The sequence below is a fragment of the Martes martes genome (genome assembly GCF_963455335.1).
Source record: "Martes martes genome assembly, chromosome: 13".
NCBI classification, from domain to species: Eukaryota; Metazoa; Chordata; class Mammalia; order Carnivora; family Mustelidae; genus Martes; species Martes martes.
The window spans coordinates 74,264,686-74,292,642 of NC_137901.1; the positions used below are offsets into that span (position 1 = coordinate 74,264,686).

Sequence of the window (27,957 nt, forward strand, 5' to 3'; positions counted from 1 at the left end):
GAGGTCTAGAACGTAACAGCTGGTATATGGGTGGGCACAGATTTATTACGTGAGCACGATTTTATAAACGCTATGCAGGAGATTCAGGGCTCCATGTAATCCAAATTCGGCTGGCAAGTCAGGGAAGGCCTGGGGTTTAAGATGAATAGGCTGAAACAAGGTCCTGGGCCAGGGGCATCTCATCGGCCCTGCGCTGTTCATCGGGGAGGGTTTCTTGATCAGAACCCTGGAATCTGGCTGGAGTTGAGTTATGTGGCCCAGCCCAAAACAGACTGTACCTCCCATTGCCTGTCTCTGAAGACAGATGGCCACCTAGGCACAGGAAGTGGCCAGCTTAGAGAACAGCATCAATCACACCAAGGCCTGGGGTTCCTCACACTGAAGCCTAACACAAAACAGAACACAATAAGGGTGTTCTGCTTATGTTCTGTAAAAAGAGCCCTTATTTTATATATGTAGCTGCCAGGACTCCTTGAGTTGAAATAATCAGGCCGGACACACTCTGCACAATGCCTTTCTTCTGTCTGTATTCCTTCTAGGGCCCTTCCTCATTGTGCTGGGACAGAGGATTGCAGCAGGGAATCCCTGGTTTCTGAGTTTCTTCAGAGCATGACCCCAAAGCCTTTGCTGAGCCTTACAGATCCCAGGGTATTACAGGGAGACGCAGCCCCAGACCAGATACACACCAACCACGGCCTCCCGCTTTTCTTCTTGACCGAGTGATGGGAAGGGAGGCAGCAGATGGGGGAATATTTGCCATTGGCAGGCTTCCCAGATCTTTGTTAAGATTTCTCCCACTGGGTGGTGTTTTGACCAGGGTTTGCCTAACTCCCATGCCCTAATATTCTTCTTGCTGGTTTCTAGATCCTCCCAATGAGCTACCCAAAAGGCCACCGCTGCAGGCAGGCTGGGCCAAGTGGCTGCAACAACCAGACTGAGCAGCGGGACGGGGCAGGGCACGATGGACGGAGCACAAACTTCCCTGTGTGAAGGGTTGGAGAGGGACCCGGCACCTTACCTCTTCTCATAGTCCAGGTCCCCCATCGACCCATTCATTAGCTGGTTTGGCGTCCACTTCAAGGTCATGACGTCAGCTGTCTGGTGCAGGGACAGGTACCCTGGCACAGCCTCCATATCATCCCTCTGCAGAGAGAGGGCGCAGGCTTGGTCAAAGCGTCACAGCGATCGTGGGTCCTGGCCCATCTGACTTAGGATGCATAACTAGAACCAAGAGGCTATGTCATGCCCTCTAAGACCATGGCCATTTGGAAGATCCTGAACCTCCTTCCAGGTGGCCATGCCAAGAAAAGCAGTTTGTAACCAACCCCTCAGGATGGGTTCTGTAGATCCAGCTAGGAAAACTGTTTGCTCCCTCCCCGACTTTCATACTCACACCTCCTCCCCTCAACCAAGGTCCAGGAGCTCTGCTGCAAGGGCAGGGCTGGTGGCTCTCTACAATTAGGAAGGGGCTCTACCCCTCTTCACCACCACCCTCTCCTTAACAGAAGACATTTATCTGGCATCATTTTGGCCAGTCTTAAGGGGGAAAAAGAGGGCAGCTGAGCTCTATGTCCCATCCACAGACATTTTCCAGAATCCCCAAATACCCACACTGTACTCCCTGCCCAGCAGCCCAACCCTCTGTCTTCCCAGTTAGCCTTCAGAGCTTCTCACCTGCTCCCTCTGCTTTACCCCAAGTGGGGTGTGAGGGAGGGGGCTATCTCCAAGCCTCACACATAGAGGAGATGATTTCTACACCAAATTAGCCTGTACACCATGAGGAGATAGACAGCTGGCATTTACTGAGCACCTAGTGGTGCTCACTAGGTGTGCACCAAGCCTGGCTTGGCTGCAGGGACACGGTCCCCATTTAACTACACAAGCCTGCAGCCCCGTGATGGAGCACAATTTCACGACTGGTTTTCACATAGTAATGCACTTGAAATGGGGATGCACCTGATAGAGTGGCATCTCATGATCATGGTCATGGCCTGATCTCATGCAAATTCGGGCCTAGCTGTTCAGATGTTGTTACTTTAATTCAGTTTTTTTTTTTTTAAGATTTTATTTATTTATTTATTTGACAAAGACAGAGAGGGAGAGTGAGTGAGCACAAGCAAGAGCAGCTACAGAAGGAGAGGGAGAAGCAGGCTTCCCGCTGAGCAGGGAGCCTGACACGGGGCTCGATTCCAGGACCCTGGGATCATGACCTGAGCAGAAGGCAGATGCTTCACTGACGGAGCCACTTGGGCACACCTCCATTCAATTCTGAGCGTGGTTGTTACTTCATGTGTGGAGTACAGGTGTTATTTTAAATGTCTTTATAAAGATTAGACTGATTCATCTTTGAATCAAAAAGTGATTGTGCAGAAAGATTGGCAACAGAGCAAAAGGGCACTGATGTGATATTGGCAAAGCAGACACACTAGTCATGGCTGCACACATGCCCACAGTTCCAGATTCTCTCGTAAAGTGACAACCAAGTGCACATATTTGCAAACCTCTGACGCTCTCGATCAGAGGTCTGCAAACTTCCTACAAAGGCTCAGATAGGGAAAAACTGGGGCTCTGGGAGCCATATAGGCTCTGCGGTAACCAGTCCACTCTCCCTTATAACCTGAGAGCAGCCCTACACAATATGTCATGGGCATGGCTGGGTTACAATAAAGCTTTATTGGCAAAAACAGGCAGAGCACTGCATTCAGCCCATGGCTATATAGTTTGTTGACCCCTTCTTTTGATGGAACAGAAGATAATATTTGGTGGAAAAGCATAGCCAGTGATGTCTCTCAGTCAAAAAATGACATGAAGATTAGGGGGCGCCTGGGTGGCTCAGTGGTTTAAGCAAACTCTGCCTTCAGCTCAGGTCATGATCCCAGGATCCTGGGATCGAGCTTCACATTGGGCTCTCTGCTCAGTGGGGAGTCTGCTTCCCCCTCTCTCTGCCTGTCTCTCTGCCTATATGTGATCTCTGTCTGTCAAATAAATAAATAAAATCTTTAAAAAAAAGTTTTAAAAAAAAGTGACATGAAGGTTAAACCTGAACATGTGAAGAAGTTTTAGGACTATCTTAACTAATGAATGTCAATTTCATGTTCCCTTGGGGCGCCTGGGCGGCTCAGTCGGTTGAGTGTCTGCCTTCAGTTCAGTTCATGATCTCAGGGTCCTGGGATTGAGTCCTGCATCAGGCTCCCTGCTCAGTGGGGAGGCTGCTTCTCCCTCTCCCCCTGCCTGCTGCTCCATCTGCTTGTGCTCTCTCGCTGTCTGTCACTATTTCTGCCCCTCTCTCTGTCAAATAAATAAATCTTTTTTAAAAAATTATGTTTCCTTGTGTGTGGTTACAAGTATAATGTATGATTTTTTAAAAAAGTATATCCAAATAAGTCTCAAAGAGCTCTTTCAAAAAGTGTAAAATGAAATTTCCAAGTAGTGAGAAAACATTGTATAGAACTTAATAGCACTTTCCTTCCTGATGGTTGTGTTTAAAAATGGAATGTCTTAAGTTCACAGCTTCTTAGATCTGAGGAGATAGGATCTTGTACCCACTGGGATGTCGATACTAGGGCTCAGAGGAGAAGTGACTGGCTCAGGGTCACCCGGTGGTCACAACCGTGACCTCAGAGCTAGAGTAGCCAATAGCTCTCCCTCCTCTTCCTCCAAACTGAGCCCAAACACCACACTGATCCAGGTGGTCTCAGGAAGGGAACAGCAAAGGGGATATCTATTGCTTGAGGGCAGGGGCCTCATGCATCTTGCTCATCACCCATCTCTGGGACCTGGACCAGTCCTGGGCATAGAAGGTAAATGATAAATGACACAGACTCTCACAGCAGACAGCCTGAATTCAAAGCATAACTTTATCCCTTCCTCCCCACTGTGCACACCTCAGTGTTCTCAACTTCGATAAGACTCCTTGCCTCAAATGGTTGTTGTGAGCTTTAAATGAGTCAGTACAGTTAAAAGAACTTAGCAAGGTGTCTGACATACAGGAAGTGCTCCATAAGTATTAACCATGAAGATGTTTATCTTGATATCCTAAGCATCTAATTCATAGAAGGTTCAGGATAAATATCTGCTGAATGAGTGAGTGATAACAAGAGAGAATGGATGGACAGGCAGTTGGGTGGACAGGTGGGTGGAGAAATGGACTGGAAGATAAAAGGACAAAGAGTTGGATAGATGGATGGATGAATGGGTGGATGCACATAAAGATGGGTAGGTGGATGGATGGAGAGACATGTAAAGACTGGTAAATGGATAGAGGGATGAATGGATGGGTAGATGGATAGATGGATGACTGAATGGATGGATACAAGGATGGATGGATAGATGGATGGATGGATGGATGGACAGACAGATGGATGGATGGATATAAAGATGGATGGAGTAATAGATAGATGCAAAGATGGGTTGACGGATGGATATAAAGATGGGTAGATAGATATGTGGACGGATGGATGAATGGATGGATAGACAGAAGGAAATGTTGTCATATGGTTGAATGGATGGAGAGTTGGAGTACTGGCAGATGAATGAAGAGACAGATATGTGGGAAGGTGGATGGATGAATGCATGGATGAATGACTGACTGGATAGATGTAAAGATGGATGGATGGATGAACAGTTGACGGATGGATATATGAATAGGTGGATATAAGGATGGATGGACAGATAGATGTAAAGATGGGTTGACGGATGGCTGTAAAGACAGGTAGATAGATGGATGGATATAAAGATGGATGGATGGATGCGTGGATGGATGGATAGAAGGAAATGTCATATGGATGAATGGACGGAGAGATGGACTACTAGTAGATGAATGAAGAGACAGGTTTGTGGGTAGGTGGACGGATGAATGACTGAATGGATGGATATAAAGATGGATGAATGAACAGTTGGATGAATGGATGCATGGATGGATGGATAGAAGGAAATGTTATCACAGGGATGAATGGATGGAGAAATGGAGTACTGGCAGATGAATGAAGACACAGGTGTGTGGGTAGGTGGATGAATGAATGGATGAGCAACCTGGAACCAGAGGGAATTTCTGCTCTGTAACTCGAAGATGGACACCCCCCACCCCAGAAGAACCGGGCCCAACATCTCTCTTACCGGCTGAACCAGAACATTGTTCTTGCCATAGAGCAGTGTGGCCCTGGAGTTCTGATGCAGGGACTCCACATAGTCACGGGCAGAAAGGGATGGTCGGTCGTCCATGCTGCCACTCGAATGCCTCTTCTGGATCTGGCAGTGTGAGAGGAGGTGGAGGGTGATGCCTAGGGTGACCCTCAGGGTCCCACTCCATTCCCCACCTCCCCCACTAGTCTGGAACCCAGCCCAACTCCCTCCCAGGGCTCCACAGCCCACCCTTACTCACACAGAGGGCCGGCCGCTTGGTAGGTGAGTCCTGCCGCAGGTGCGAGCTGTGGATGCGGTGTCTCTGCACGAGCTCGTCTGCCGAGGGGTCAGTCCAGAAGTGATCTGCAGTCTTCATCTTGGTGTACTCTAGGGCACAGGGCCCCACTGCAGAGCATATGGGGGCTGGGACTCTAGAGTCCCAGACGGTCCACCTTCCCCTGCCATGGGCCACCGATTTTACCACTTCTCCCCTCCAGCCAGTGAATACCCCCAGAGTCCTCCTAAGGAGAGGCCAGTACTAGACCCTGGGAGCCAGAGCCAGGGAACAGGTACGTTTTGGTGGAGGAGGCTGGAGGGCAATGAGAGAGGCCCTTTGGATACACCAGCGAGCAGAGCCCAGAGACCCAGGTGAAATTCAGAGCACTGGACCACTTACCCAACAAAGACGCAAGGATGGGGCCGTCCACGGGGTCCATCAGGAGGGCCTCCTTCTCGTAGTACTTACTAGCAAGAGAAAAGGACAGGCAGGTTTGGATGGCAACCGGCAGAGAGTGCACAATCAACTCTGACCTACTGGTTAAGAGCGGACTGTGTTGGGTCTCCCTCTGGTCACCTCTCTGAGCCTCAGATACCCCATCTGTAAAATGGGTGTAATAAAAATAGGTGTCCTGGGGCTGTTGGAAAGCCTTTTGAGAGAGACAAGAGATGTGAGGCACTTAGCACTGTGCTTTGCATGGAATGGCTGGAATGAGAGTAACAGGAATAACGATTACAAAGTGCTTCCTGCTCAGTCGTTAAGGATCTGCCTTCAGCTCAGGTCAGGATCCCACGATCCTGGGTCCGAGCCCCACATCATGCTTCCTATGCAGCAGGAAGCCTACTTCTCTGTCTCCTACTCCCCCTGCTTGTGTTCCCTCTCTCTCTGTCAAATAAATAAATAAAATCTTAAAAAAAGAAAAAACAAACAAACAAACAAGCAACAACAACAACAAAAACCAAAGTGGCTCCTGGACAACAACAACAATAACTAAAGTGGCTCCTGGCTGGTTCTATCGACTTCTACCGCATCTTCCATTTCAGACGGCAAATCACTTAGAGGCTTGGATGTTGTCTGCCCTTCAAATGTTACTGAGGCAGCAAGATGCCTTTTAGCTGTGGTGTGCACTGAACAGCTGTATTAACAGGACTTCCTGCCCAGACAGCCCACGTGGGTGATGCCTGCCTGATGTGCTCATGAGCGCCTGCTGGCTCCTGGCTCTTCCCAATAACTTGTGATGCAGGCAATACAATGTTCCTGCTGTTTTGTTTTTCATTTCTTTGTTTGAGTTGTTGTAGAGTGGCTTCTAATTCTTTGCTAACTCAAACCATCTAGAAACAGAATTCTAGAGTTGATAAAGACCTTGTTCTACCCTCCTGAGAGGTCTCAGGCTCAGGGAGGGAAAGTGACTTGTTGGAGGCCACACAGCAGGTGGCTGTAGGCTACACCCAGCCAGCCTGGCTCTTCCCATCCTACAGCAGGGGGTGAAGACCACAGGATCAGGAGGGAGACAGAAGACAGACTGAGGGGGTGCCAGGCTCGGCCATTTCTGCCCTTGCTGTGTGTCCCTGGGCAGGTGACTACCTTCTCTGAGCTTCAGTGTCCTTAGCTGTAAAATGGGAAGAATGACGAAACTCACCTAGCCAGGTTGTTGGGAGGATTAAATGTAGGCCTGCTTGTACAGCAACAGCACAGACCCTGTCTCCAGGAAGTTCTCACGAAATGGTGGCAACATTATGGTTATTTTACCCCAGAGGAATCTTCTGTCCACCAGAATATTGGCTGAAGCAGAAGTGACCTGCCCTGTACATGCTCAGCAGCAAGCTTATACGTTTTGGCTGAAGATAAGGTGTCAAGACACTTTCCACTCTGCCACTCAGTTGCCATTCCAAAAATCAGCACAGTTACCTGATCATGAACCTTGGGAATACTGCCTTGAAAAATAGCAGGTAGGACTGGGAGCAAGATGAGACCATCAAGGGTGGCCCAAGGGAGCTCCTCTGCGGTGATAGGTTTCACTGGAACAGTTATGTTCCTGACTGTGGTGTCAGCTATACAAAACTATGCATGTATTAAAATTCCATAGAACAATACAGGGGGAAAAATGAGTGTATGTAAAAACTAGCAAAATCCAAATAAAATTTGTTGTTCAGTTAACAGTATTTTACCAATGGCAATCCCCTATTTTGGTCCTTGTACTATGTTATGGAGGATGTTATCATCTAGGGTAGAAGAGACTCTAATGTTACAGCTTCTATGTGAGTCTGAAAAAATAAGTTTAATGAAGAAAGAGGTTGGCATTATTGCTGAAATAAATCGCTAATTCCTTTTGACTGACTTATTGAGAAAACACAAGGTCATATGCCAAAGGCAATACCTATAGAGGCCCTGGGAATTTAGCAGAATTTAGGCTTTAAACCCATGTCTCTACACAGGGCAGAGATGTGTCCCAAGAAGATGAAGAGATTAATTGGACTCTAAGGCCAGGATTTCCTCCAGTTCCTCTCCTGCCTCCCTGCCTTTGCACCTGCTGTTCCCTCTGCTGGGATCACTCTTTCCCCACACCCACTTTATCTGGCTAAAGCCTACATGTCCTTCAAATGGAAGCTTAACTGCCATGTCTTCCAGGACACTTTCCCAGGCCACCCAGTGGAAATAAAACACCACCCACCTGACTTGGAACACTCATCATATCTTATCCCAATTAGCAGTTACCTGTTTTCCCTGCTACAATACGAGGTTCATGAGAAGAAGCACTTCGCTCTATACTTTCATGCACATTTTCCTAGCAAACAGGCTAAGAATAAAAGATGATCATAATACCCATTGCATGTGAAGATGTGGTTAAACAAGCACTTTCATACACCAAGAGATACAGAGATTCTCAGATACTCCCCTCATATTATCCTTCCCTCCTTCTCTCCACCCCCTCTCTCTGGCTGGAAGGGAGTACTGGCCATGAAGAGTCTCCTCATTCATCTGGCTGCCCCATGCCCTTAGCATAACATTCAAGCTTTGAACATGACAGTTGAGATGAATGCATCCCCAGCATCTAGGTTAGTGCCTGGCACATGGTAGGCAGTCATTAAGTATTTACTGGATGAATGAATGGATGGATGGATTGATGGGTAAATGCTTGCCAAAGAGGGCTCATGCTATAAAATCTTTACACTAGGTTGATCTGAGCTAGAAAAGAAAATGTAAAAAGGTATTATTTCTAAAATGCTGTGTACTCACTAACTCTCCTTCTTTCCCCTTCTCCAGAATGGCAGCAATACCTGTCCCATTTACCAAATGAGAGCAGAGACAGAGGAGCTAGATGACTCCTCTAGGGCCATAGTCAGCAAGAAGACAGTAGGCTTAATTCATGGGAGAAGAAAGATGCCTCAGATAGCAAGATACTACATCCCACTCCAAATCTGAAGACCTTGCATTGGCAGTAAGCACCTGAATTTTCCCAAGGTTCTATACTAGGCTAATCTGGAGGCAAATATCCAGAAAGCCTTTATTTATTCTCTTTCAAATCAAGTACATATCAAGGGAAAGAAAATAAAGCTTTGTGTAATAGGTTGCAATTCCCAGCAGGTGGCGGCAGAGCACACCCAGGAGTCTAGTCTTTCCCGCTCACCTGCTGTTTTCCACCAGGTAATGCACAATTTTGTCCAGCACCTTCTCAAACAAGGCAGTGCGAATCCACAGGTGCTTGATGGCGAGTGGGGACAGGTTGGGCAGCTTCGGCAGCTTCCGCACATTCTCCTGGAGGCCCTGGATCTGGTTTCGCCTTCAAGGCCAGTAAAGAAGGAGGATGAATATTCACAAAAGAGGAAATCCCACAGGACCAATATGCAACTGGTGAAATGTTCTACCTCTCAAGGAAATGAAGGAATGGCAACTAAAGGAACAGGAGCCCTTATTGCTCCTGGCAAGTGGGTAAAGAGTTGAAAAAAATCATAATACCCAGTGAGCGTAAAGTTGCAGTGGAACAGACACTTTCATAAACTGTTGATGGACAAGCCAGATTCTTACAGTGATGTTTCTCTTCTCTTCCCCTCTCTCCTTCTCTCTTTCTCTCTCTTTCTCTTCCCCCTCTATCTGCCATGGATGAGTGACTGCATGAATGAATGAATGGCTCTCGCTTACCACCTGGCATGGGTATCTCTAATTCCTCCATTAGAAAGTCACTCCCGATATTATGGAAGGCCCATGGAAATCCATCCCTTTAAAATTATCAGCAAACACCTGGGAATTTAGCAGATGGACTGGAAGGCACCTGAAGACCATGTGGCTGAGGAGTCAGATTCCAAAACAGGAGTTGGCAATGCCAAAGCCACATGTTCGCCCATTATGCAGTTCTATCCAGAAGCACTGGGCTGGCATGGCCTGGAAGGCAAGGCAAGGACCATTTCCCATCCAATGATGTGGAGTGATCACCCACAGCAGAGAAGGCGAACATGGCATATGTGCCTCTCTCTCCCTTCTCTTGCCCGGAACAGACATGGCTAATTGATCCACGCATTCTTTCCCATGAAACCCAATAGCAGCTCCAGAATCTTTCAAAACAAGGTCTTTCGGGTGGCCTCTAACATGAACTGGAGGTGAAACTTATCTGCCATCCCTGACCAGGCCCCAGATGGAGGCTTTGGCTGCACAGTTGGTACTCTGGGGGTGACTCTGGTGGAAGGCGCTCATATATACACACTCAGGCCATGAGTCTCCCCGCAACGAACACAATCAGCCCTTGAGATGCATGAGTGAAGTCACTGCTCCCCTTCAATGGTTGCCTCAGTGTCACACGCGGTCCATGCAGACAGTGACCATATTGGTTTCATTAAATTTTGATCTCCCTGCATTCAGAATGGGGTCTGGCTCCCAAGAGGCACTTATTCATTCAACAATCATTTCTAGAGCATTTGGGGGGCTGGACACTGTCCAGGCACTCGGGACATAATGGGGAATAACAGATTTTAGTTGCCTGTTCTCATGGAGTTCAGAGTCCAGTGGGGGAGATAGACAAATATCAAGCAAAAAAATAAATGAATAATTAGAGGTGGTGATAACCACAGGGAAGTACATAAACATGGGGATGATCTAAAAGAGAAATGGGGTGAGGGCTGGAATTTACCCTTAACTGGGGGAAGGCCTGAATGATGATAAGAAGTAGCCATGGAAGATGGGGGTGTATGAACTGGGTGGTGGGTACAGCATGTGCAAAGGCCCTGGAGTGGGAAAGAGTCTGTCAGGTTTGGGGAGCAGAAAGGAGACTGGAGAGAGTGCCAGGAGGTACAGGTGCTCGCAGAGCTCAGGGAGGAGCATGGACTGTCCTCCACAGGCCCGCCCTGACCATACCCCATGCTCCACACTCACGTGCTCTCAATCAGCTGCTCCAGGTCCTGCACCTTGTGGCTGAGCTCCTCGGCCGGTGGGAAGTTCTTGCCCACTTTCATGAAGAGAGCTGCAATCTTGTTGCTGCGCAAAAAACCAGCGGCCCGGCGCCGCAGCCCATGCAGGACGCAGGCCTCCACAGCCGCTGCAGGGACACAACGGTCAGTCAGCAGGCCCTGCCCTGCCCATGCTCCCCTGCACCCAGCTCAGAACTCCAGTCACACAGAGGCACCTTGGAGAGCTGCGGGCCCCAGAATCACAAAATTCGTGAAAGCCTCATAAGGAAAGGCACATATGCCTCCCTACATTCCACTCCCTCAAAAGGGAGCAAGAGAGCTTAGCAGTTAACCTATGCTCACTGCCCAAGGTCAGACTGTCTGTGTTGATGTCCTCTCCCAGATACTAATCAGTCATGTGACCTTGGGCAACTACTTACCCTCCCTGTATCTCAGTTTCTTTATCTGTGAAATGGGGAATAGTATGAACAAGTGTCTTAAAAGGTTGCTTTTAGAATGAGGTGGAAAGGGATGCCTGGGCAGCTCAGTTGGTTAAGCATCTGCCTTTAAGTCAGGTGGTGATCTCGGGGTCCTGGGATTGAGCCCCACATAGGGCTCTCTGCTCAGGGGGAGTCTGCTTCTTTCTCTTCCTCTGTTCTTTCTCTCCCTCTCTCAAATAAATAAGTAAAATCTTTTTAAAAAGAGAATGAGGTGGGAAAAAATACATGGAAAGCACTTCATGTAAAATCTGGCACATAGAAAGTGCTTTAGAAACATGAGTTATTACTCCTGCCAGTGAGGGAAGAGGGACTGGACCACAGGACTGTCAAGCTTTCTCTGGGTTAAAGAATCACACCAACGTGATTATTGTGATTCCAGTAAGAGCTAACAGTATGCATCTCATTCTACCTCTGTCACAGCCAAGAAAGGGAAAAAAATCCCCATTTTTCAGATATGAAAACTGAGGCTCTAAGTGGTAAGCTGAAGTGCCCAAACCTAGCAAATGAGTGATGGAGCTGGGATTCAAACCCGGGCCTGAGCCCAAGGTGTGCTCACAACAGTTGTGCTTCCATGAAAAATCTGAAGAGAGGATGCAGTCATTGTCTTCCAGTGTCTGTGTTTCCCCTGGGTGGTCACCTGTGCTCTACCACTAACTTGCTGTGTGACCTCAGGCAAATCGTTTTCCCTCTCTGGGCCTTAGTGTTTCCTCCTGGAAAACAGTCCCTGTGTAGGCCATTCAGATGGCCCCAGTCCTCTTTTTGGTACTTTCAGCAGGCCTCTAATAAGTATTTTCCTGCCTTCTGTCTTACACAGCAGACTGGGAGCTCACTCTGCTATGTAACAGGAGCATAGTCATTGTTGATGGGAAAAGGGAGTCTATTATAAGAGCTACTTCTTAGTGGGTATCTGCCAGGTGTTGACCAGGGTTGAAGTTTACCTTCCCTAATCCTGGTGGGAAAACCCTGTGAAGTGAGTGTTCTAGTTGCTGTCATTCCATACAAGGAAAACACCAGCAGTCCGAGGGTGAAGAGCCTGGCCACGGTCAGGTTGTGCACCAGGAAAAATACTGAGAAGTTTTGGTTCAACTACTTGTCTTGGGGTATTTTGTTGTTGTTGTTGTTGTTGTTATTAGCAATTACTTGGCTTTTTTTTTTATTACTTTTTTTTTTTTTTTAAGTAGGCTCCATGCCCAACATGAGGCTTGAACTCACAACCCCAAGATCAAGAGACGTGTGCCTATCGACTGAGCCAGCCAGGTGCCCCGGCAATTATTTGACTTTAAATGGATTCCACTCTATTGTCTAATTTGCCTATGGGCTTAAAATATTCTGGGTAAGCATCTTCTACACAGCTTCATTTTTGTTTATACGCACAACACTTTTCATTTGTCTCTACGGCAACAATTTAATCATCTAGGCATTGGAGTCTTGGTTGATTCTTTCCGACAATGGCCCATAAGGAACAATGGATCAGAGACACCTCAGGGAGACCCTGCAGGCCTTATTCAGTGCCATTACATTTCTTCTCTCATCCCAAAACAGTGGTTGAAGTTAGACGATTATCATGATTTTTAGCACTTTCTATTCCTCTAAGTCTTTAACAGGTAGGTATGGCCACACATTCTGAAATGGGCATGCCTGTTATTTTCTTTGCAAAGAGAGATGTTCAAAAGAAAAAAAAAATAGGTGAGCATATCCCCAAATTCACATTTATGTGTATATATATACACATGTATACACCCCTACGTATACACATACAAATATGTATACACATACAAATGCAAGTACACAAATATACCTATCTCTGTAATTTAAACAAACACATTAAAAAATAAAATTAAAATTAAAATCATTACAATCATAAAAAAATAAAATAAAATTTGCCAAAGTCACCCAAAAAACAAGTGGCAGAGAAGGGATTTGAACCCAGGTCTGCCTGGCTGCAAAGGGACCGAACAGACATCAGCGGGCTCCCAGGTCTCGGCGTGTGCTCCCATGGGTGGTGTGCCCAGCCATGGGGATGAAGCTGAAGGGTCAGCCGTGTCTCCCCGCTGGGGCCTCTGCAGGAGGCCAAGACTGAGAGAGGGGAATTACAGCATGTCCTTTCTCCCAAGACACTCCAGTCACCAATTAAAAAGGTTTTTCAGGGAGAAACACCCCTACTTACATGTACACACAGATTAGAAGCTGAATCCTGACTTGGGGGACACACAAAACCTACATTTATAACTGCAGAGGAAATACAGTAAGAACCTGGCAACATGGTTATTTCTGGAAACTTTGTGAGCCCAGCTGGTTCGAGGAGAGAAGTCTGAGTCAGGCTCCGAGCCCCTGGGCCTGCCTCCTTTGCTGAGTCAGCTGGATGTGATCCCTCAGTGGGGAGGGGGGTTGATGGCTCCTAATTCCCTATATTTTTAAAGCCCATCCATCCTCTCCCTTTATTTGGCAACAGCCGTAGGCAGGGCGAGGAAAGGGCGTTCGTCAGATGCGAGACCAGCGTCACTATGGGTGTGAGTCGCCATGCTCTGAGCCCACAGGAGGGGAAGGCAGTCAGTCCTTCCAGCGTCAACAGTGATTAACTCCCCGTGGGGTGCTGAGGCCATGCTTCATTTCTTCTCTAGACTTTTCCATGTTTCCAAATTCCCTAATGGAGCCCCTTGGGAATCTACAAATAATTCTGGAGTCACAGAGCAAAAGAAGCAGTGTCAGAATGCTTGCTTGCGGGGGGATGCCACAGCCCACAGAGAAAGAAGCCACTTTCTAGGCCACGGGCCGTCAACTCACCACAGAAGGAGACGATGTGGCTGCTGTCCTCATGGACAAACTTCCGTGTGACGGCCTCCTCCATGATCTGCTTCACCTGGAAGGCAGAGGCAGCTGAAAGGGGAGACCCAAATGCGCCCCGGGGTGCAGTCACCCCGGGCTGTGTTGCCTCTCTGGGCCTTCTCAGGCTGGCTGGGGCGGCTGGCTGACTGCTTTCCTTCCACGCCCTCCTCACTGAGTCTTCTGAAAGCCTGAGGCCTGTCAGAGTGTCACACTTCACAATTTATGGAATTATTTTTTTCGGGTGCTCTGCATGGCGGGGGGGAGCGGGTTCTTTTCAGGTGTCACAAGAAATGTCATCTCCTTCCTGGGCCCCATTATCTGAGACCGCCCTCCTCCCCCTCCAAGACTCCATCCACACTTTGTTATAGTTCCAAGTACTTATCCTATTCCTGTCCTGTGTTATTTACTTACTATCTCCCTGCTCTAGGACATGAATTCCCTGGGGGCAGGGCCTCATCTGCCTGTTATATCTACAGAGACTAGAATAGTGCCTGGTGTATAGCAGGTGCTCAATAAATATTTTTGGAAGGAAGAAAAAAGTATGTAAAAGAATCAGGCAGAGTGACAACTCAGCCCTGGAATCTGGCAAACCCGGGTTTAAATCCCTGTTCAGGCACCTACCAGCTGGGTGTGTGATCTCATTTTGGGAAACCGAGGCTCATCGAGGGGAAGTGATCGCCTAGAGAAGTAGATCTGGCCCAGAGTGGAGAGAGAATTCCAGGCTGAGTCTGAATCCCCAGGTCTGTGCTCTTCCTACCATCCTCACACGCTCAACAAATATTTTCTGAGCACCATTGATATACCAGGTATGCAGGACCCAGTGCTGAAAGGGCAACCGTGCCTCTGCTCACAGAGGGGACACTCTGGTGACTTGAACACCCTTCTGCTTTGCTGGATCCTGGGACCCACTCTGCCCAGAGCCACTACGGGACTTTAGCAAAACATTTCTCCTCTCTAGGGCCTCAGTTTCCCCACCTTGAGGTTGAGGAGGCTGGGAGAGATGACCTCCAATGCCGGTCCCCGCTCCACATCACCACGCTGTGATGCAGAGGTAATGGGAACAGTTCTGAATCTGACCCCTTCTTGTGGGCTTCCTGGCTGGCCTGTGGCCCACTCTGCCTCGGCCTCAGCCGGGCCTGCTCAGCCATGCCCCCGTCAGAGAGCAATCTCAGGCCCTACATGTCCCTCTCTCCCCTCCTTCTGCCTGCTTCCTGGAGGGGAAGGCAGAACGCAGAGCATCCCAGGTCCCACTCTGTGGGTGCCTGCCCCACGCATCCAAGTAAGCACCCTCCCTGTGAACAGCTGCTGACCTTGGAGCTCAGAGCCCCCAAGCTGAGCTTTGCCAGCTGCATTCCTAAGTCTGAAAACTGTCCTGCCAAACCCGTGGAACTGGTCCTATTCACAGGTGTGGAAACTGAGGCTCAGGGAGGCAAACAGGCTGACTCAAGGCTACATGGCTAGGAAGCAACAACTGGACTTTTGACTTATACTGGTTTCTTCGATCTTAGCACCAGTGGCTATAGCCTGGCCCCTTCAGCTTCTAGCTGTGCTTCCTCAGGCCAGTCACATCATCTCTCTGAACCTTAGTATTCCCATCGGGTAAAGGGCGTAGAGGAATAGCACCTGCCTCCAGGGGCTGTGGGAAGACAGAACAAGGTCATGCACACCGTGTGCTGAACACCGAACCCGGCACAGAGGGGTCTGTGGTAAATGTTAGAGCTGCACATGCGTCTCCCCTGCCTGAACCCTCTTTTTATAGTTATTCGGGTCCCTGCTAAAATAGTGCCTGCTGAGGAGAATAAATTCCCCGGCTTTCAAGGCCCCCACGGTGGCTGCTTTGCTAACCCCCATCAGATTTATATGGATTTCATCCTCCCCGCCCGCCTGTGGACCTCATGAAGGGAGAGCACACTGCTGGATAGCTATGGCTCGGGGACATCTTAGGTTCTCAATAAAATTCAGTTTGAGGAACAAATGGCTTGAAAGATCATGACTGGCTTTTGCACTGGGAGAATATTTTAGTTGGAAAAATGCTTTCCTGTCACCATATTTGTGGGTAAATAGAGAGCAGCAGCATCAACATCCCTGTTTGTCAAGGGAGCACAGAGAGGCACAGAGAGGTGGTGTCATCTGCCCAGGGTCACAAAGCTGGTGAGGAGGAGAGTCAAGGGTTAGTTAGACCCAGGTCTGTCTGACTCTAGGGGCTGAGTTCCTTTGCAACAGGCCATTAAGCCCACACAATCTCAGAGCATTTAGCCACCCCTCCGGCCCCCCAGTACCTACCTCCTTTGTTCCTTTGCTCCCCAGAAGCAGGGTACAGTGATGCTGGCCTACCACCCAGTAGGTTGTGGAACCTGCCAGGTGGGGCTTGCCAAGCACCCAGACCTGGACGTCCCTTGGGAATAGAATAGGGGGTCCAGGCATCTGGGACAGGAGTGCTTTCAGAAAACACAGTGTTTCTTTAAAAGCTAAGAATTGGGGGCCAGACAGGCCTGAGTTCAAATCCAAGACCAAACACTTACTAGCTGTAAGACCTTAGGCAAATTCCTTTACCTAGGACCAACTCCCAGAGTCAATAAAATCTGTTGGCTCTGCCAACCCAGAGCCTGACCATTTCTCATCCTCTCCATCAGGACCTCTCTGATCCAACTGGCCTTGCTCCAAGTCACGTCTCTCCTGGATTGACACTGCACCCTCTCGCTTGTCTCCCTGCCTCCACCTCCTGAGAGACTCATTTTATTTTTTTTTTATTTTTTTATTTTTTAAAGATTTTATTTATTTATTTGACAGACAGATCACAAGTAGGCAGAGAGGCAGGCAGAGAGAGAAGGGAGGAAGCAGGCTCCCTGCTGAGCAGAGAGCCCGATGTGGGGCTCGATCCCAGGACCCTGGGATCATGACCTGAGCCGAAGGCAGAGGCTTTAACCCACTGAGCCACCCAGGCGCCCGGGACTCATTTTAATATGACCAGAAGGATCTTGTTAAAAGGTAAGTCAACAGAACAAACAGACAGAAGATCATCAAGGAAATGGAGAACCTGAACAACTTTATAGACTAACTGGACCTAAGAGACATACATTACCCTCCACCAAACAAGAATGGAAAACACATTTTTCTCAAGTGCTCATACAGGATAGAGCATGTCACAGACTAGGGCACAAAACAAGTCTTAACAAATCTTCAAAGACTGAAATCATACCAGGTATCTTTTCTGATCACAATGGCGTGAAACTAGAGACCAGTCCTGTGAGTGGAAATTAAGTGACACACTCTTAAACAACCAATGCGTCAAAGAATTCACAGGAGAAATTCGCAAATACCTTGAGACAAATGGAAATGAACATGCAACATAACCAAATCCATGAAATGTAAAGAAAGCAGTGATAGGAGGGAAATTTATAGCCGGAAGTGCTTATGTTAAAAGACTGGGAAAGAGCTGAAATCAAGAATCTATTGTTATACCATGAGGAACTATAAAAAAGAACAAACTAAACCCAAAGCTAGAAGAAGCAGAGATAACAAAATAGAAAACAAATATGATGGGAAATTTTAACAAAATCAAGAGTGGATTCTTCAAAAAGATCAGCTGTATTGACAAAACTTTAAGCCAGACTGACTAAGAAAAAAAGAAGACTCAAATAACTAAAATCAGAATTAACACCAATCCTCCTCAAATTCTTCCAAAAACAACAAACAAACACACAAACAAAAAACACTGAAGAAGAGGGGATACTTTTGTTGTATAAAACCAAAGCCAGGCAAGATACTACCTGTAAACTACAAACCAACATCACCCATGAATGTTGATGTCAAAATCTACATCAAAACACTAGCAAACAGAATTTGGCAATATCTAGAAAGGATAGCACACAGCGACCAAGTTTACTGCTAAAATGCAGGGATGGTTCCAAGCTATTCCAACCAAGGTAATACACCACATAAACAAAATGAAGAGAGAGAAAAAAAAATACCAGCATCTCGGTTGATGCAGAAAAAGAATCTGACACGATCCAACACCCTTTCTTCAGAAAACACTCACTACACTAAGAATAGCAAGAAACTGCCTCAACCTAATAGAGCTACCATTCACTGCAATGGTGGGAGGCCAAAATCTTTCCCTGAAAAGTCAAGAACAAGAAAGAAAAAGCTGCCTGTTCCTGTCTCTTTTATTTCACATAGCAGTGGAAGTTCCAGCCAGATGAATTCGGGCAAGAAAAAGAAATCAAAGGTATGCCAATCCGAGAGAAAGAAGTAAAATGATCTCAGTTGATGGATGGCACAATCTTATGCACAGAAAACCCCAAAGATTCCACAAGGAAACGGCTGGCCATCATAAATACATTTAGCAAAGTTGTGGGATACTAAATCAACATGTGAAAATGAGCCGTAGTTCTAAACATTGACAAGGAACAATCCAAAGAAGAATATCAACATTCCATTTACAAGAGCATCAAAAAGAATAAAATACTTTTTTAAAAAAGATTTTATTTATTTACTTGACAGAGATCACAAGTAGGCAGAGAGGCAGGCAGAGAGAGAGGGGGAAGCAGGCTCCCTGCTGAGCAGAGAGCTTGATGCGGGGATGGACCCCAGGACCCTGAGATCATGACCTGAGCCGAAGGCAGAGCTTAACCCACTGAGCCACCCAGGCACCCCAAAAAGAATAAAATACTGAAGAATAAACTTAACCAAGGAGGGGAAAGGCCTGGGTGTTGAAAGCTCTAATAGATCTGCTGAGAGAATTTTGTTAGGAGGCAAAGAAATGGAAAGGCATCCCACCTGTTCAGAGATCAAAAGACTCAATATCGTTGTCAATAAAACCCAAAGCCATCTGCAGGTGTCATGTAATCCCCATCAAAATCCCGATGGCATTTTGTTGCTCTTATTGTTGTTTCTGGGCTTTTTTTTTTTTTCCCCTGAAAAAAAGGAAAATCTATCCTAAAATGTGTATGGAATCTCAAGGGACCGTGAATAGCAAAGCATCTTGAAAAGGAAGAACCAAGTTAGAGGTCTCACACTTCCTGACTTCAAACCTTTAGAAAATTATGGTAATCAAAACAGTGAGATGTGGGCATAAAGACAAGTGGAAAAGAATAGAGAACCCAGAAACAAACCCTCATGTCTACCAGTATATGTGAAATGATTCTGCATGGGTGCCCAGACCATTCAATGGGGGGAAAGGACAGTCCTTCCCACAAAATGCTCTTGGGAAAACTGGATCTCTACATGCAGAAGAATGAAGTGAGACCCTCACCTATTTCACACACAAGAATCAACTCAAAATGGGTTAAAGGCCTAAATAGAAGAGTAAAAACCATGGGGCTCCTCAAAGGAACATAGCAGAGACTCATGACACTGGGTTTGGCAATGATTTCTTGGCTGTGACACCAAAAGGAAAGGGAGCAGAAGTAACGTGAAAAAAAATGAATTATATCGAAGTAAAAAACATCTGTACATCAAAGGACACTATAGAGTGAAAAAGGCAAGCCATGCAGTGGGAGAAAATATTTGCAAATCGTGTATCTGATAGGGAGCCGATGTCTAGATTGATGATGAATTCCAAACAGCCCAACAACAAAAAACAACCTGATTCCATAATGGGCAAAGGACCTTAACAGACATGTCTTCCAGAGAAGACCTACAGATGGCCAACCAGTGCACGAGAAAGTGCCCAACATCACTCATCATCAGGGAGGTGCAGATCAAAACCACCATGGGATACCACCTCACACCCGAGAGGAGCTACTACCCCAAAACAGAGAATAACCATGGGTGGTAATGTGGAGAAATGGGGACCCTTGTGCATTGCTAGCAGGATGTAAAATCAGGTATTTCCTAAGGAAAATAGTAGGGCAGTTGCTGAAAAAACTAAACAGAACATCACTGTAGGATCCAGCAATTCTACTTCTGGGTATGCACCCCAAGGAACTGGAAGCAGAGTATGGGAGAGAGATTTGCATGCCCGTGTTCACTGCAGCATTAACTACAAGGGCCAAAGGTAGAAGCAACCTGAGTGGCCATCGCTGGACCAATGGATAAACAAGATGGAGCAGACACATACAAGGGAATGAAATTCAGCTTTACAAAGGAAAGGCATTCAGACACCTGCTCCAGCATGGATGAACTTGAACACATCATGCCAAGAGAAACAAGCCAGCCACAAAGAGACGTGGTCTCTTGGGAAGCCCCTGGAGTAGTCAAGCGCATGGAGACAGGAAGAAGTATAGCACTTGCCAGGGGCTGGGAGGAGGAGGGCACAGGGAATTCTGGCTTAATGCAATTACTGTTTAATGGGTACAGAGTTGTAGTTTTGTTAAGATGGAGAGAGACCGACTACCCGACAATGTGAATTACTTAACACTACCGAACTTAAAAAGGATGAAGAAGGCAAATTTTATGTTCTGTGTATTCTACCACAATTTTTAGAAGTGTGGATATTATGTGTTAACATGGTGTAAATAAATGAATATTTTGAACCCTTCAGGCTCTCATCTCCCTGAGAATGACAGCCCCAGTCCTCACCATGGGCCACAAGGCTCTGCACAACCTGGACCTACCACCAACCTTCCGACCTCCCCAGCTGTCCCCATTACTCAATCCACATACTGCTTCTCCTTGTGGTCTGCTCAGCTCCGCGGACACAGGCCCATCTCGTGGCCCTCCGCACATGTTGTCTGCTTTGCTGGAACGCTCTCTCCCCAGACATCAACACAGTTCAACTCCGTGCTTAAATGCCACCTCCCCTGATCGTGCTACTTACAACTGCCCGCCTCCCTGCACCCAACACTCAACGTACTCGTTTTCTGCTTATTTCTCTCCAGAGCGCTTCTCGCCTCTAACCCGCTACACATGGTGCTTATTTTGTCCTGGGCATCTCCAATCTCATGGGCTTCTACCATCTACGAGGTCAGGAATTCCACATATGTCAATCACTGCCCTATTCTCGAGACCTGGAGAATGCCTGGCACATAGTAGGCACACGGTGTCTGTGGGAGGAATATGGACCTCCCACGGTGATGTTTACATGAGGTGAGAAAGAGCACTCAGCAAAGCACCTGATAAAGGGTATGTGCTCCATAAAGAGCGGCAATTTAATAACGATCATGCAGACAGCCTGCTGCTTGAATAAGTCATTTCTGGTCCTTGCACCCTACTCCTCTGCTCATCCAACACATGAATGCAGGTAAAACCAGGTTAAAAAGAAAGAAAATCAATCTTGTAGAGGAAACTGCCACCAAAGGCAGCCTGCAGGGCTGCAGGCAGTGTGGAAAGAAGGGGCTTTGCCTTGAAGATGAGGAGGTAGGTGCCTTGAAGATGAGGAAGTGGGGGGCGTTATAAGCAGGTTGAATGCAGAGAAGAAGAGCTAGTAAGTTCCAAGAGTGTCCCAGTTTGTAAAGTGCTCTCCTGCCTGCCTTCCCTCATTGGATCATCCTGACAATTCAGGGTGAATGTCTCTCCATTTACAGAGGAAGAAACAGAGACTCTGGGGAGGAGGACGCTCCTTGCCATAGACTAAATGCTTATATTCCCCCCAGAATTCCTATGTTGAAACCCTAATCCCCAATGTGATGGTATGGGGCGGAGGGGCTGTGGGAGGTGATGAGGTCAAGGACAGGAGTAGTACCCATATGAAAGAGTCCCCAGAGAGCCCTCTTCCCTCTTCTGCCATGTGAGGACACAGAAAAGACAGCCGTCTATGAACCAGGAAGCAGGTTCTCAGCAGACACTGAACTACTGGCACCTTGATCTTGGACTTCCCCATGTCCAGAACCATGAGAAATAAGTGTTCATTGTTTAAGCCACCCACTCTATGGTATTTTTGTTATAGCAGGCCAAATGGACTAAGACACTTCCTCAAGTTGGCACAACAGGGAAGTTTTGGGGGCAAACATGGCACCCAGAACTACAGACCTCAAGGCCCAATGGCCGGGGTCTGCAAACTTCTTCTGTAGAGATCTATAGTGTAAGCATTTGTGGCCTTGCTGGTCATCTGGTCTCTGTCTCAATGATTCAACTTCACCCTTGTGCCATGAGAGCGGCCACATGTAAATGAATGAGTGTGGCTGTGTTCCAATAAAACTTTATTTACAAAAACAAGTGGAGGGCCAGTTCTGTCCTTTGGGCAAGAGTTTGCTGACAGTGAAATAATAAAAAATATGTTATCTATTGGTCTTGGTCTCCAGTTTCTGGCACAGAACTTATAAAGCCCTGGTAATTTCCTAAGTGATAATAGCACTAGGAGCATCTTCTGGTCTGACATTTCACCTTTGACCCCAGTTTCTGACACTGAAGTCCTAAATCCCCTGGGATTTCCTCCGTGATAGGAATGTCTTTTATTCTAATGAGGTGATGCCTGGTGGGGTCCTGGATCATGTCACGATGGGGACTGGTCACCAAAAGGACCAAGCCATGTTGAGAAGCTTGGAACCTTCAGCCCCATCCCTCATTCTCCAGAAAGTGGGGAAGGGATAGAGACTGAATTAACTATTGATCACATCTGTGTCACGAAGCCTCCATAAAAATCCCAAAAGTGCGGGGTTTGGAGACAATCTGGGACTTGTATCTGAAGTGGGGGGCAGGCTTGCAGGACTGGGCCCCAAACCTGTGGGATCTGACACTAACTCCAGGTAGCTAGCATCAGAATTCAGTTCAGTGGCCAGCCACACAGCTAGGGCCAGAGATCTGCCCAACATGTAGCAAACCCACAGCCCTCTAGGGTCCGCAGGGTCGTGCAGGAAGAGTGTGAGATAAAGGAGGAATGCATGGGAGTGTGTCTTCCCAAATCACAGATCCCACATGAGAATGCCTGGGAGCACCAGGCTGGCCCAGGCTGCCTGCCTTGGGGACCTAAGTGGGGACACGGTGGGGACAGCTCTGGGGTGAGCACTAACACGGCTGACCACACCATGCACAGGGCCAGCCTCAGCTCTTCCCAGGGTCCAGCCCTCTCTTAGGCTTGCAGTCCTTCTGCCAAGGTCCCCCTGCTCCTCGGTGGTGGCCATCTGCCTGTCACCTGCTGGAACCACTCTGACGCAGGGGCCCTGCATCTATCTGTGTCCTCCCCTCATGGCAAACACAGAGACTGCCAGGCCCCATCTGCTCCATCCACACAAGGAAGCCAGGATGGAAAATCCCTCAGCTTTATGTTCTGGCAGGGGTACCAACTAGGAGGCGTCCTCAGGCTGGCACTGTCCCTCGGGGCCTCAGTTTACCCTCTGGGCTCAAAGACCTGCACCACTTTTGTGTCACGCCTCCTCCACCCACGTTTCAGATCCTTCAGGCTGTCACCTCCTCCATTGCTATGGGCTGAACTGTGTCCCCGCCCCCTGCTCATATGCTGAAATCATAAACCCTAGTACCTTAGCATGTGATTGACCTATTTGAGGACAAGATCTTTACAGAGGTAATTATGTTAAAATGAGGTCGTTAAGGTAGGTCATCATCGGTACCGCTGGTGTCCTTGTGAGAGGAAATGTGAACACAGCCCACTCCAGAGGGAAGACCACATGAAGACTCCCCCAGGGCCCTCCCTTGAGGAACTTGGAAGGAGCCAAACCTGCTCGATACTATGATCTTAGACTTCCAGCCTCCAGAACTGTGAGAAATCAAAGTTCTGTTGTCTAAGCTCCCCCGCCCCCCCCACCCCAGGATGTGGTACCTTGTGACGGCAGCCAGGAGAGAATGCCAAAGCTGCCATCAGCATCCTCGCTATCACATTCCTCACCCTCATCCCTCTGAGCACTTCTCTGCCAGAGAATGAAGGAATGAACGAGGGAATGAATTCTAGGCTTACCGGTAGTATTATCAACTCACTGTACTCTCTGCAAAGCCCTGGAGGCTTGGTTCTATTTTTATGAGAATGAAGATCAGAGAGGCTAAGCAACTGGCCCAAGGTCACACAGTGAACAGGAGGCAGAAGCAGAATCTAAACCCGGGCTCTTGATGCTGCTCTAGAAGCTTCAGCCAATGGCTTGTCTCTGAAAATAGTAATTAATACTATTCTCACTTACTATGTGCACAGCATTATGCTAAGCAGACATGCTGTTATGGACCAGATGCTTGTGTCCACACAAGTCACATGAGGGAGCCCTACCCCTCAGTCCTGTGTGATGGTATTTGGAGGAGGTGCCTCTGGGGTGCAATTAGGGTGACATGAGGTCATGAAGGTGATGCCTCAGCATGGGACTGGTGTCCTTAAAAGAAGAGGAAGAGGGACATCTGGGTGGCTCACTTCAGCTCGGGTCATGATCCCAGCATCCTGGGATCAAGCCCCACATTGGGCTCCTTGCTCGGCAGGGAGCCTGCTTCTCCCTCTCCCTGCTACTCTGTCTGCCTGTGCTCGCGCGTGGTGCGTGCTCTCTCTCTCTCCCTCTGACAAATAAATAAATAAAATCTTTAAAAAAAAATAAGAGGAAGAAATCAGAGCAGTGAAGAGTGAAAAGGTAGTGGTCTACAAGCCAGGAAGAGAGCCCTCACCCGGAATCAAATCAGCGAGCACCCTGATCTTGTCAGGACTTCTCAGCCTCTAAATTGCAAGAAATAAATGTCTGCTTAGACCACTCCATCTGTGGTCTTCTGCTGCAGCAGCCTGACCTGAGACGCATGACAAGCCCCATGTAATCCCCACGACACGGTTCCTACCCACTTAACAGACAAGGAAATGGTGAAATTAGAGGTATCGGTTACTACCTAGCCAAGGTCATCAGAAAACTCCAAGGTCACCCTGCTAAGGCTCATATGGTCACTCTGACTCCAAGGGGAGCCTCTACCCACCACACTCTGCCCCAGAAATGGGGTCAGATGCTCTCACTGGGGTTGCCAGCCTCAGTTACATGAGAGAAGACACAATCACTTCCTATTCCTCTCCCTGTCTCCAGAAGGCCCAGGGGACTCCTAACCACTGCATATGGCAGGTAACAACACTGATACATTTATTCCACATCTCAGCACAAGCCAGGGTGGAGTCTGGGGGGCTTCTGCCTCTGTGTCCCAGGATGGCCTGGTCCAGCAAAACAAAGATTCAGAAGGCAGCTGTTGGCAAACCCACAGGCAGGGGCTTCTGTGTGCTTGAGGGATAGCGAGAACGTTTTCGGTTTGGGGCACAGGGGCCACAGGACTCAGGGATAGGGAAGGGAGGCCTCTGGTCCCTCTCTGGCTCCTCGGACAAGTCCTGACGATGTGGCACGTGTCACAGTATGCCCCACAGACCCCTCCGGGACTGGAGGCTGCTGGAGATCTGTGGGAGAACCCTCAGCTCTACTAGTCCCTTAGGGGACAGTGAATCCCTTCGGCCAAAGGCAGAGAGCTCCCCCAAGGCCTCACTGCTTCCCGGGGTGGCCCCCACCCCATGGCTGGAACACGTGGGCTGTAAGATCTGGCCTCCTTGCCCCAGCTTGGGACAGCTTTGAAGGGCCATCCCAGCCCCCTGGGAACGCCCTGCAGGGTTTCCATGGAAGCCTCGTGGCCCATCTTCTCCCTTGGGTCCCTCCTGCTTGCCTCACTTTGCTTCCCTGGGTGTTCATCCTAAAGACACCCCCAAACAAGCCTGCATGCTGACCTCCATCTTGACAATGGCCTTCGCTCAGGGGCCACCAGGCCTCAGGACAACTGCCAACAGGGACAAGCTGTACACACTTCCCCACGCCGGGGAGCTCAGTTCAGCCTGAGGCAAGAGGCCCCCCTATCCTGAGCGCACAGAGCGGTGGGGATGGAACCAGGCAGTCCCGCCCTGGAAGACCGCTCACTCCAGTGAGGTAAAGGTGGAACCAGCTAAGAAAGGCACGGGCAGGTGTGATGTGGCCAAGCAGAGCTGCTGACAGAGGGCCCAGCAGCCGTGGTCCTGGCTGGGAGCAGGCTGCAGATACAGATGCCCGGCCTCAGACCCATGCAGTCAGCAGCTCTGGGCAGTTCATCAAGGGCTCCAAGGGATTCTCGTGCATGCTCAGATTACAGCAGGGGATTTGAGGGGAGGACAGAAAACAAGGAGCTGTCCCAAAATCCTTAGGAAGACACTGAGCAGTCATGGCTCCTGCCCCTTCTGGAACCTTCCCCACACAACTAGTCCCCTCAGGCACCTCTCCCTGCCCCCAGGTCACACTAGGGAAGCTAATAGTTCCTGGTTTCCCACTATTACAACCATGGGGTGCCACAACCTTCCCCCCACCCTGCCCCCACCCTGCCTTGGTCAAGAGCGCCTGTATTAAATGCACCTTACTGTACTCAGTTTGGGGGAATCATCTGTTTCCTATTGTTACCCAGATTGTACATGCACATTGTCTCGAGTCCAAACTGCTGAGGGGAGGAGGTTGTCTGCTTATCACTGTGGACCCTGAAACTCAGCAAGGGTCATGATCAAGGAAGGCTGGCTCCAGGCCTCTCATTCTGGAGATGGATCTGGGGGTGGGGTGGGCGGTGGAGGGGGGGAAGGCAGCACCCGTGGGTAGTACTCAGCCTAGGGAGGGGCTCAGAAAAGTGAGGTGCCTCCCCACCCCCACGGGCTCCCAGCTGTGGGTTAGAACCGGCCCCCAGAAGCTAATAACAGGCTGACAGCCTGAGGCCAGAAGAGGAAATTAAAAAGGCAGTGGGGTGGAAGCCTCCACTGGAAGATTTGTGAGAGCCTTACAGGGGAGGAAGAGGCTGTGTCCAGGCCTGTGAGGTGGGGGGCCATCACGGGAGCCTGATCCGATCTGCGGGCACAGGGTGGATGGCCACAGAAGGCCTCCGAAATTTAGCTCCACCTCCTTCTGCCTCTTGGGCTCCCAGGCGTGGGCTTGCCTTGGTCCACTGTGGAGGCCGACAGATGTGAGGGACCTTGGGGTGGTCTAGGGATGGCAGCAGTGGCAGCGTGGCCCCCTGGCTCCCTGCAGCAGCCTCTGTGATTTCTCTAAGCTCCAGCGCTGGAATCATGCCTGATTCACACGGCACAGTGGCTGAGGCTAGTGGAACTCTGGGGTCACACAGACCAGCGTCTGTGTCCCAGCTCCGTCCCTCGTGTCCAGGGGTGAGGATTAAATGGGCTGTTATTTGCAAAAGGGCAGACCTGGCTAGCACACAGTAGGAGTTTTATGATGCTGAAGCTTACTGCTCATTTTTTTTTCCTTTGAGCACTCACTGTGTTCCTGGGACTGTTTATAGCACGACCACCTGAATGAAGTAGGTTACAAAATTATTCCCATTTCACAGATGGGGAAACTGAGGCAGCGAGCTATTAGATAACCCACCCAAGGTCATGCAGAGGAGCCAGGATCAGACCTAGGGCCTTTATTCTAACAAATACTTTGTCTCATCACAGAAGCTGGGGGTCATTTTGAACAAAATACTTCTGTTATTGTCCAGCTTAGAGTGAGACCATACATTTACTGAGCATCTACCATGTGCGGAGTACTTTGTATAGAATATTTATTCTTCACAGGAACATCGTTAACCCCGCTTTAAAGACAGATAAATTGAGGCTCAGAGTTTATGCAATTTGCCCTAAGGTTACAAAACCAGGAAAGGGAGCAGTCAGGACTTGAACTCAGGTCAGCAATGCCTCCAGTCCTACCCAGAAATGGGTCAGGCCCTCTGAAACCCCAGGGTACTGAGAAACCTATGAGAAGTGGCTCCTCAGTCTCGCCCAATGTGGGGACCAAAAAAGCACTGAACTGGGAGTCAGGACACTGCCAACCACGTCCCATGGGGGCCTTTCCGGGGCAAGAGGACCTCAAAGGTCAAAGTGGTCAGGAAGCTTTCATCCCTGTCCAGCATCCATTCAAGGAGACCTCCAACATTTGCTCGCATTTCTCCAATGATGGGGAGCTCACTTCTTTTGGAACCAGTTTATTAGCTCTAACGACAGAATGTTAGGAGGCAGTTG

General features: G+C 48.6%; 1 protein-coding gene across 1 annotated transcript in view; it reads right to left on the bottom strand.

The window, feature by feature from the left end:
* The window catches only part of SGSM1 (small G protein signaling modulator 1), a gene marked incomplete at both ends in the record, with an annotated part of 83,938 nt that overhangs the window by 39,975 nt on the left and 16,006 nt on the right, over window positions 1-27,957 (bottom strand). The window contains 7 exon segments of the mRNA XM_080821626.1: window positions 1,019-1,143; window positions 5,116-5,247; window positions 5,381-5,526; window positions 5,798-5,865; window positions 9,027-9,179; window positions 10,763-10,925; window positions 14,061-14,136. Coding sequence (XP_080677752.1) covers window positions 1,019-1,143; window positions 5,116-5,247; window positions 5,381-5,526; window positions 5,798-5,865; window positions 9,027-9,179; window positions 10,763-10,925; window positions 14,061-14,136 — 863 coding nt within the window.